We start from the raw sequence: 11,573 nt of genomic DNA on the forward strand, positions 1-11,573 counted from the left end.
CACGCTGGCTGCTGGCTACATACGGTAGCCCATGGCAACCCACTGCAGCAGGGGCTGCAGCCTACGCCGTCGCTGGCAACTCATGGGCAGGCCAGCTTCAGATTGATCTGTTGTTGAGCATCTTAGCTGTAGAGGGTAGTGTCACTGGCCCTCATATGTGGGATCCGAACCAGGTCCCTCTGGCGTCCCAAGCCAGTTCTTAACCATCGTGCCACTCGGCCGGCCCAATATGTATGTCTTTTCATCTATCCTAGTTCCTCCCTCCTTTTAAAAAAGTGTGTCATTTATTTGTTGAAGAAGTAGAGTGATTTTTATATGTAATTATCTCATGCGTTGTTTTTTTTTTTAATTGAGGCATGGTTTCTATACAGTGAAATGCATAGATGTTACGTATACAGTTCAGTGAGTTTGGACAAATACATATACTTGTGAAACCCACATCCTTAGAAAGTTTAGAAATAGATCCATACTTGAATGGTCAACTCTGATTTTTTTTTTTTTTTTGTCAACTGATTCTTGACAAAGGCACCAAAGGTCATTTACCATGTCAATAGGTAAAAACCTCTAAGTATGTCATGGACAGTACCAAAAACCTTCATATGTCTTGTTAACTTTCTCTACAGACAGGTATAAAAATCTTCCCACAGTTTCCCGAAAGCTGCAGTTCCTGGAGTTACAGAAGGATTTAATAGATGATTTTAGGATACGACTAACTCAGGTGATGAAGGAAGAGACTAGAGCTTCCCTTGGCTTTCGATACTGTGCAATTCTTAATGCCGTGAACTATATCTCAACAGCGCTAGCTGATTGGGCTGACAATGTTGTAAGTTAATGCGCTTTTATACTAAATAATAGATTAGTAGTTTGAACAATTTTACCTTTTAAAATATTGAATCTATAGCAAGTAAAAATACACGTTAGGCGGAATAACACCTAGGCCAAACTTAGGAGGTGTGATTAAAGTACATGTTTTTCTCAGTCAAGTCTCAAATGGTTAAATAATCCTGATATTTTAATCATTGTTAAAGAAAGCCAACATTTCATGAAATCATTGTTTATAGAATGAAACTTTTTTCTCTTTGGACTTTATACTTGGGAAATATTCATATATGGTAATTACCATCTCAGAAAAAGGTAATATTGAATAATGGTATCAAAATCAATAAAATCCAGGACTTTAAGGAAAAATAAAATAATAACACTTGATACCTGAGGAATGGCTTCAAAAAAATTTGACAAATTATGAAGTCACAAAAATAAACTAGTTTTTAACCTTTAATTTCATACATTAAAAAATTATTTAATATTTTGTTTATTTTTGCACATATACAAGAATAAATAAATAATACAGTGAATCCCCTTGTGCCTATCACCCAACATCTTATACCAATTTTGTTTCACTTAAACCTCTCCTTCACCACTCCATGCTAGATTATTTTGAAACAAATCTCAGATATCATATTTCTTGGTAAATATTTCTATATATCGCTAAAAGATAAAAACTCCTTTTTGAAAAAACATAAAAGATAACCACAATACTATTGTCACATCAAAAAAATTAACTAATTTCTTACCATATTGGGAGGTATATTTTAAATAAATCCAAAAATCAAAACCTTGAGTCTAGTTAACAAGTACTGTAAGGCCTTTTACCTCCAAGAATCTTATTTATCCTTCTATTGTCCATGCAGAGTCCATGTGTTGACAGATTTGGTCTGCCTAAATGTAATTATTCAGTAATAATTTATTTGTATTCTTTTTCTTAATCCAAAGAATATATTGGCTATCAAGGCTTTGGTAACCCAATTTTCCAGTATGTACTTCCAGCCAAAAGAAGAAACTTAATTAGCCTTTATAACCATAACATACATAGATTAGTTCCTTTAGCTGTTTTAGATATTAAAACAATCTCAGAGGGCCTCTGGGAGCTCGGACAGGATGCCCTTGGGTTAGGAATCACTGTTCTACATCTGTGTGGATACAAAAAATCAGCTTGGGTTTTCACTAGCATGTCCCATGAAGTAGGTTTCATGACAGAAAGTGTTAACAGAATTAAGATGACCATAAAACAGTGAAATATGTATTAAATGGTAAAAAAAAACATACTGAGGATAATGAATATGAAGATATGTTATAAATGTAAAGTATTATATAATTGTATCATCAAATGAAAATAGACAGCAAAGTAAGTGAAAACAACTATACTCAAACATTTGCATTGTACAGAGCCCAGAAGTAGAAGAAAGTGAGAAAGGAACAGAAACTTCATTTAAAGAAATAAGGGCTGAAAGCTTTCCTAACCTGGGAATGGAAACAGACATCCAGGTCCAGGAAGTTCATCCGGGAAGATGAACCCAAAGAGACCCACATCAATACACATTGTAATTAAAATGGCAAAAGTTAAAGAGACAATTTTGAAGGACGCAAGAAGAAAAAATAACAAATTACATACAAAGGAAACACCATCAGGCTATTAGCTGATTTCTCAGCAGCAACATTACAGACCAGAAGAGAGTGGCAGGGCATCTTTAAAGCACTAAAAGAAAAGAACCTACAACCTAGAATTATTTATCCAGCAAGGTTATCATTCAGAATTAAAGGAGAGATAAGCAATTTCCTGGACAAACAAAAACTAAAGGAGTTCGTCACCATTAAACCAGCTTTACAAGAAATGTTAAAGGGTCTTTAAGCAGAAAAGGAAAGGCCATAACCAGAAATATGTAAGTATGAGATAGGAAAAAAAAATCTCACAGGAGAAGCAGAAAATATAATAAATAACACATATCAGATACTTTAAAAAGCTACTACGAAGGTCAAAAGAAAACGTATCAGACTCAAACTACAATAAGTAGTTAGGACATACACAACACAAAAAGATCTAAAACATGACATCAATAACAAAGTGCGGGGCCGGCCGAGTGGCGCGATGGTTAAGAGCTGGCTTGGGATGCCAGAGGGCCCCGGTTTGGATCCCACATATGAGGGCCAGTGACACTGCCCTCCACAACTAAGATGCTGAACAATAGCTCAACCTGGAGCTGGGCTGCCACGAGTCGCGGGCGATGGCGTAGGCTGCAGCCCCTGTGGCAGTGGGTTGCCATGGGCTACCGTGTGTAGCCAGCAGCCGCAGTCAGTGGCCGTCCAGAAGCCGGCGACTGATGTGCCTCGCCTGGGAAGAGCGCAATGATGGTGCCAACTTGGGCCAGTGAATCAACGTCCTCCACAACTAGACTGAAGAACAAAAAAATGACAGCAACTTGTCTGCTCCCCTTCCCCGAACTCCCCAGCACTGTTCCCATCCCCCCAATTCCCCAATAAAAACCTTAAAAAAACAAAAAATAACAAAGTGCGGAGGGGAGAGTAAAAATTAGTCCTTATAGAATATATGAGGTGTGATTAAAAAATACAGTGAATGTTTAAATTAAAAAGAAAATTATTTCAGTAAAAGACATGTTGCCATTAAGCACCCTTAAAATACTCCCCTCAGTTTGAACACACTTATCCCATCCTTTATGCCACTTTCTGCAGCAGTTCTGGAAGTCCTTTTTTGTGAGTGTCTTTAGTTGTGCTGCCGTGGCTGCCTCAATGTCCTGAATCATTTTGACTTTGGGGAAGAGCCAGAAGTCACACAGTGCCAGATCCAGTGAATAAGGTGAATGAGGACACACTGAAATGTTTTTATTTGACAGAAATTGCCGTATACCAGAAGCGATGTGTGACACGGAGCGTTGTCATGATGGAGGATGAGTTACAGCACACTTTAAAATACACCTTTTCTCAACCGTAGCTCATACCTGACTGACTGCACTGAACTCGCTGAAATTCTCACACACTGTTACTAAGGTCTGACGCGCCACTTCCCTTATTGAAGATCCTGTTGGATGGCACTCGGCAGCAACATTCACTGTATTTCTTGATCACAACGGAAAGGCTCCATGTCACACCTTGCTTTTGGTACAGCAATTTCTGTCAAATAGAAACATTACTGTGTGTCTTCATCCACCTTATTAACCGGATCTGGCACCGTGTGACTTCTGGCTCTTCCCCAAAGTCAAAATGATTCAGGACATCGAGGCAGCCATGACAGCGCAACTAAAGACACTCATGAAAGAGGATTTACAGATCTGCTTCAGAAAGTGATAAAGAACGATGGGATAAGTGTCTTCGAAGCAAAGGGGAGTATTTTGAGGGGGATTAATGGCAATGTGTTTTATACTGTAATAACTTCTTTTTTAATTTAAATATTCACTTTTTTTTAAAGATTTTTATTGGGGATTTGGAGGAGGGGAACAGACAAGTTGCTGTCCTTTTGTTCTTCAGTCTAGTTGTGGAGGACATCGCTTCACTAGCCCATGTTGGTATTATCATTGTGCTCTTCCTGGGTGAGGAAGATTGGTCGCCACCCACTGGACAGCTGCTCACTGCCGCTCTTGGCAGCTCACACCAGCTGCCAGCCACTCACAGTAGCTAATGGGAGCCCATTACAGCTCCACTGCAGCCTACGCTGTCACCGGCGACTCATGGCAGCCCAGCTCCAGGTCGAGCTGTTGTTCATCATCTTAGCTGTAGAGGGCACAGTGTCACTGGTCCTAATGTGGGATCCAAACCGGGACCCTGCTGCTCAGAGCTGGCGTCCCAAGCCAACTCATAAGCAACGTGCCACGCGGCCTGCCCCTGTGCTGGTGATTTTGATCTCAATGACGCTTCTCGGTCAGGGAGGCCCACCGAGGTTGATGACGACAAAATACAGGCATTGATCGAGTCAAACCCATGTTACATGACATGAGAGATTGCAGAAACATTGAACATCCATCATTCAAGCGTTCACGACCACCTGAAGAAGTTGGGATACGTAAGCAAGCTCGGTATTTGGGTTCTGCATAAACTCAAAGAAGTTCATTTGACGGCGCATATAAACATCTGCGATATGCTCATTAAACGTGAGCAAATCAATCCTTTTTTGAAGCGACTGATAACTGGTGATGAGAAGTGGATTGTTTACAACAATGTGGTGCCCAAACGGTCTTGGTCCCAACATGATGATTTGCCTCAAATGACATCAAAAGCAGACATTCATCAGAGGAAGGTTATGCTCTCAGTGTGGTTGGATTTTAAAGGTGTGTTTTTCAAGCTTCTACCAAGGAACCAAACAATCAATTCAAATGTGTATTGTTGGCAATTGGACAGTTTGAGCGAATCCATCATCCAGAAACGTCCAGAGCTTGTTAATTGTAAAGGAGTTGTGTTTCATCACGACAACACGAGACCACACACAAGTTTGATCACCCGTCAAAAATTATTGGTGCTTGAATGGGATGTGTTGCCACACCCACCATACTCGCCTGACCTTGCGCTGTCAGACGTCCACTTGTTTCGCTTTCTTCAAAACTCCTTGCATGGTATAACGTTCAATTCAGATGAGGCTGTAAATCAGCACCTTGTTCAGTTTTTTGCAAATAAAGACAGATCCTTCTATGAATGAGGCATTATGAAGCTCACTGAAAGATGACAAAAGGTTATCGAACAAAACAGGCAATATATCATTGATCTTTGTTCTTTATATAAATAACCTTTGAAAAACACAAACAAAATACATCGTGACTTTTCCGACAACCCAATAATTAACCATGGGTCAAAGAGGAAAGCAAAAAATCAAGCCATTTACCCTTGGGGGACAAAAAAGGAGCAATTAGGGAATATGTTTCAAATTTTAACCAAAATAAAAAAATAGAACTAAAATAATATCTGTGTTTGGATTTTCAGCAAGGTGAAAAAAAGCAACTATAATTATAAAGACTTGAAAGTACCACTTTTAAATTGAATTGGAAAGGTGAGGATTGAAAAATTACAGTTAAATAATTAGAAAGACTGATTAACTGAGGATTGGTGATAAGTTCACAATAAACTAAGGAAACATAATTTTTTTTTTTTCATGCGGGAGTCGAACTGGCAACCTTGCTGTTAAGAGTGCATGCTCTATCCATTGAGCCATCCGGGCTGCAGCTCAGCTCAAGGTGCCGAGTTTAGGAAACAGAATTTTTGAGTGTGCCCAGATGAGTTACAAAGATGGACAAGGTCAATTAATTTAAAATTTCTGTACATTGTCAAATCTTAATGCAAGCAAATAAAAAATAAGTGAAATATAGTCAAACACAGACATTTAAAAATATTTATTACTTCTGTTAGGGGGGAAATCTAGAAAAAAGAATGTATCTTAATTTATGACAAAAAAGTGTAGTATACTGCTAATGCATTATGTAATTTGTTGTATACAGAAGAAAAAATTATGATATACTGCTAAAGCATTATATACAAGAAAATGTATTCCTTTGCTGTGAAAGAAAAAAAAGTATCTTAAATACAGGATAATAAACCAAAATAAATAGGAAACAATAAATATACTAATAACAGATATAAACAAAAAAAATCTGATAAACAGCCATAGTTTATTCTAATCTGGACTCTTTGGCTATGAAAATAATTATTTAAAGCCCCTTTTTTCTACAATAATGTTAGCTGAAATCCATGTGCATAATAACATTGTGCTGCCTAAGGAAAATAAGACGAAGTATTTCACAATTATTATTTCAAATAATTATTTCAGAATGAATACAATGCAGAGTGTAATGATCAATGCATTTATCTTTATAAAGTCACCTAATCAGAATACATTCACTCATTGTCTACTTTTATGTCTCATGTTCCTAGTTTTAGTAAGTACTTTATTCACTCAGCCCCCACATCACTCCATTTTCTGCTAAGCTTTTTCAGCAGTATGAAACAAATTGTCTTTGAGTCTGTGCCAGATGATCTAATAAGAAACTCATTCAAGGAGAGATTTTTAGCTTCAATGAAATATTTGTGGAACATTTATTTAACTACTTTACTCGCTGCCTAGCCTTTGATAAAGATGAATTGGCCATCATCCCTATCCTTAGAAAATTACCTGACGCTGAAAATTTATTATCTGATGCTGAATTAACTGTCCTTCTGTCAACACAGAAATAACCAAATTTTAGAGTTGACTCTTTAAATCATGAGTGAATTCTGTGCCCTAGTATATGATTAGAGTACAAATTCTGTTTAACATCAGAAGTCCATTAATCATCTTGATAGCCCTTCAGCCCGTGAATGCTTTAAATAAAAATCATTAAAGCTCTTGTATTCCATAGAAAAAGTAAAAGTAAAAGTGGATGAGTTCACCTTCCATTCATTCAGATTTCTCCACTAATAGCTGTCTGTCCATTGCTAGATTGTGCCAAGCCTGACATGTCCAGCCATTCAGAATTAGGAATTTTTCAATTGTCGGTGGCACAAACCCACTTTACAGTCCTCAGTGGGAAGTGGGGTAGAGTGAGGAAGTGAGGAATTTGTGTAACTCAAAAAGGATTAGGCATAGTTGCTCTAAGGTTGTTTTCTGGCTTCATTCTCATACACACTCTGCTAAGTGTGGCCATAAGTGGCTCCAGGCCCACATGGCTCATCAGCAGTCTCAAAAGGACTGCCTCTTCCCTGAGAGTTTCAGCAGAAATACCAAGGTGGCCTCTCAACATGGCCATCCCTGAAAAATCACTAAGTGTGGCCATCCCCAGTCCCCTATTAGTAGACATTTAGGCTCTTTTAATCTTTTGCTAATATCCACAGCATTATTTTCCTATAGGGCAGAAAGAACAATACTAATTCTACCTAAAATACCTCTGTAAAAATGACATTTTAATTCTCTTAACTCTTACATCTGCTAGGTTTATTACAACTTTCGATCTGTCTAGAAAAAATGAGGAGTACTTAAGTATGGTAACCATCAGGGAAATGCAAATCAAAACCACAATGACATACCGCTTCATACAAACTAGGATGGCTATAATAAAAACGACATAACAGTTATCACAGATGAGAAATTTGAATCCTCATGCACGGCTGATGGGAAAATAAGATGGTGCGGTTGCTGTGGAAAATAGTCTGGCAGTTCCTCAAATGGTTAAACACAGAATTACCATATGATCCAGCAATTCCACTCAGGTATATACCCTAAGAGAAGTGAAAACATCCATACAAAAACTCGTACACAAATGTTCATAATAGACAAAAAGTGGAAACGACCCAACTGTCCATCAAAATGTGGTATTCCATATAATGGAATATTGTTTGGCAATAAAAAATGAAGTACAAATACATATTACAACATGGATGAACCTTGAAAACAGTAATACTAAGTGAAAGAAGCCAGTCACAAAGAATGATTCCATTTATATGAAATGTCCAGAATAGGCAAACCTGTAGAAACAGAAATTAGTTTAGTGATTGCCTAAGGCTGGCGAGAGTGGGGAGGGAATGGAGGATGAGAGCTGAGTGTGGGGCTTCTTTGGGGGGTATTGAAAAAGTTCTCAGATTGACTGGTGAGAGATGCATAACTCAGGATATAATAAAAGCCACTGAACTGTATATACAAATGAATTGTATATGAGTATATTTCAGGCTGTTAAAGAAAGTATTTTAATAAACGTGTTAATATATTTTTCTTTCAGTTCTTTCTACAACTTCAGCAGGCAGCATTGGAGGTCTTTGCAGAGAATAACACTCTCAGTAAATTGCAGCTGGGACAACTAGCCTCTATGGAGAGCTCTGTGTTTGATGACATGATTAACCTGTTAGAGCGCTTAAAGCATGACATGTTGACCCGTCAAGTAGACCATGTTTTTAGAGAAGTTAAAGATGTTGCAAAATTGTATAGAAAAGAAAGGTAAGTCCTCTGTATTTTCTTACAAGTCAACTCCAGTTTGGTAAAAGTTAAAAGATGATATATGCAGTTAAGACTTCCAAGGTGTCTAGATAACAGAGTTTGGCCTTTTACACTCCAAACTTTTAACTTTTTCTAATGGAAATCTTTCTAAAATATATTCATTCTTAATCAGAATAAACTGATCATCATTTAACCTTCAGATGTGTCTGGATTTAGAGCTGGTGTTTGATGTGGGTTAAATGGCCTAGGCTGTCACCCATTTTACAAAGTGAGGTGCCCCTGCGGCCTTCTGCAGGCTTGCTTCGTCCACTTTATTCTCCTGTCGTAACTCCATGGACAGCTCTGTTACTTCCTCCAGGTTGAGCTCCTTGACGGCAGGCAATGTCTTTTTGTCCTGGCACAAACTGTCACACAGAGTACTTAATCAATTTGGAAGTATTATTAGTCTCTGTTTTACTGAAACTTAGAGCATAAAATTAGCTCATGTCTTAAATGCTAATACATTTTACATTTAACTTTTATAATTATTTCAGTAAGTCATTAAAATTGGGGTAGTTGAAAAAATGTAATCTGTCATCTTCATTAAATAAGGAGTATTTAATTGAGAGCTAAAGTATGATTATAGGTATATTTATTTTTTGAGTGTTTCTAATGTTGGGCTGTACACTTTTTCTTATCCAAAATGCCCCAGGACAGTGCACTTCCCAAAATTTAAAATGATTTGCTAAATCTTTAAAAATACAAAGTAATGGAAAATTTTATGGTAAAAATTAATGTGCTCCTGGCGATGCTGTCTTTGTTTTTCCCAGGTGGCTGTCCTTGCCATCTCAGTCTGAGCAGGCAGTCATGTCCCTGTCTAGTTCGGCTTGCCCCTTCCTGCTTACGTTGCGAGACCGTTTACTGCAATTGGAGCAGCAGCTTTGCTTCTCCTTATTTAAAATTTTCTGGCAAATGCTCGTAGAGAAGCTGGATATGTACATCTACCAAGAAGTAAGTAAGAGTAGACTGTGTTTTGGGGCTGTGATGATAAAGGCAACTGGTAACACAAACTACTCTCGTTTTCAGATCATTCTGGCGAATCACTTCAACGAGGGAGGGGCGGCTCAGCTGCAGTTTGATATGACACGGAACCTTTTCCCCTTGTTCTCCCATTATTGCAAGAGACCAGAAAATTATTTCAAACAGTAAGCTCAGTATTTAACAATTGATTTTGATGTATCATCATTAGAGGAAGTTAATTCCTTTTTAACATTGTTAGGGGTCCAGTGCTGTTAAATATCTATAGCGTCAATTAAAAAATTTAAATACTGTGTACCAAAATAAGATGTGACCCATGACCCCCAAAAGTTTACCAGAACTGGATATAAATTATATGTTGGGCTTTTTTTCTAGCATTTAGTTTATTGCTCCTATTTGCTTATTACTTGGGAAATAAATAGAAAATGAAACAAGTATAGTTCTGCCATATTCAATAAACATAAGAAATTAAAAATGTTTAGTACCTAACTATTTTTAGAAATTGTTGATATAAAATTTAAGTTATTTAGGGCATTTATGTGAGGTTATAAAGTATCCCTTTTAAATTTATAAAATGAAAGGTTATTCTTGCTCATTTCAGTAACATATTATATGCTTTTTTTAGTATTTTACCTTTCTACTGGTTTCATTTCATCCCTTCACTTTCTCTTTTCCCACATCCTAATCTACCTAAAGTCTTAGTTACATTTACTAGAATGTTAATATCAAGTATTATATTTTGGATACATATTGAAAATAGTTGATCCTATGACCTTAATCTAATAAAATATAAACTCTGCACACATACATAGTCCTAACATGGTAAAAGAACCAAGCAATAAATCTAAACATAATTTTTACATAGGGCATGTGGACTAGCAGTGGAGGGTAGCTGTTTAGTTTCTCAAAATGAAATTGTTACAGGACAATATGAATGATAAAGATCATGGAGATCTCATTTCCCCCGTTTTATTTTTTATAGTGTAAAAGAAGCCTGCATTGTTCTGAATTTGAACATTGGCTCTGCCCTACTTCTGCAAAATGTCCTGCAATCAGACTCTGGGCAGCCTTCCGCCACAGCAGCATTAAACGAAATTGGAATTTACAAACTCGCTCAACAAGATGTTGAGATTCTGCTTAATTTGAGGACAACCTGGCCTAACACTGGAAAATAATGCATCTTTTTTTCATTTTGGGTTGTGTTTTTTTTTTTGGAGAAAGAGGAAGCCAACTGGATTAAGTTATATGTTGAAGTTCCAAATTAATGAAACTGGACAACTGAAAAATTTATAGAATCATTTATTATCTTGGACTTACGGTGTTATTAAAATGCTGACCATATTGCCTTAGTCCTCTTGTCTCTAAGAAAACAAAAAGAGAAAACTTAGAAGCTGTGAAAACCCAAGAGTAATTCCATTTACAAATACAAATGCTGTTGAATAAAATACAAGAGCACAGATAATAAATTATAACCAACTTTCAATTTCCTATGTTAATTAAGGGAGGCTGTTGTGGATAATCAAACACAGAAAATAAATTAAACAAAAATCATTTTAGAATGCATGTTTATAACTGAAGCTACTATATCTAGTTTGGAAACTCACTTGATTTCCCATAAGAAAACACAGTATGAGATAGTGACTAAAATAGGACTACTGTCATTTTTCACAAATGTCTATTTAAAATTTCCTACGGGGCCAGCCGAGTGGCGCGTTGGTTAAGAGGTGGCCTGGGACGCCAGAGGGCCCCAGTTTGGATCCCACATATGAGGGCCAGTGACACTACCCTCTACAGCTAAGATGCTGAACAACAGCTC

General features: G+C 37.2%; 2 protein-coding genes across 4 annotated transcripts in view; one reads left to right on the forward strand and one right to left on the reverse strand.

Moving 5' to 3' along the window:
• The window catches only part of RINT1 (RAD50 interactor 1), a 30,409-nt gene extending 18,905 nt beyond the window's left edge, over positions 1-11,504 (forward strand). For 2 of the 3 annotated variants that reach the window (XM_019660161.1, XM_019660163.1), the window contains 5 exons: positions 624-823; positions 8,526-8,740; positions 9,550-9,730; positions 9,806-9,924; positions 10,740-11,504. In XM_019660161.1, the coding sequence (XP_019515706.1) occupies positions 624-823; positions 8,526-8,740; positions 9,550-9,730; positions 9,806-9,924; positions 10,740-10,932 (908 nt within the window). In that variant the 3' untranslated portion in view covers positions 10,933-11,504. The remainder of the gene's footprint in view (positions 1-623; positions 824-8,525; positions 8,741-9,549; positions 9,731-9,805; positions 9,925-10,739) is intronic. The other variant, XM_019660162.1, reaches the window with a different exon arrangement.
• Positions 10,939-11,573, reverse strand: part of EFCAB10 (EF-hand calcium binding domain 10) — a 16,166-nt gene continuing 15,531 nt past the window's right edge. Inside the window, exon 4 of the mRNA XM_019660164.1 lies at positions 10,939-11,118. Within this exon, the coding sequence (XP_019515709.1) occupies positions 11,082-11,118 (37 nt within the window). The 3' untranslated portion in view covers positions 10,939-11,081. The remainder of the gene's footprint in view (positions 11,119-11,573) is intronic.

The sequence above is a fragment of the Hipposideros armiger genome, unplaced genomic scaffold (assembly GCF_001890085.2).
Source record: "Hipposideros armiger isolate ML-2016 unplaced genomic scaffold, ASM189008v1 scaffold_312, whole genome shotgun sequence".
Lineage (NCBI taxonomy): Eukaryota > Metazoa > Chordata > Mammalia > Chiroptera > Hipposideridae > Hipposideros > Hipposideros armiger.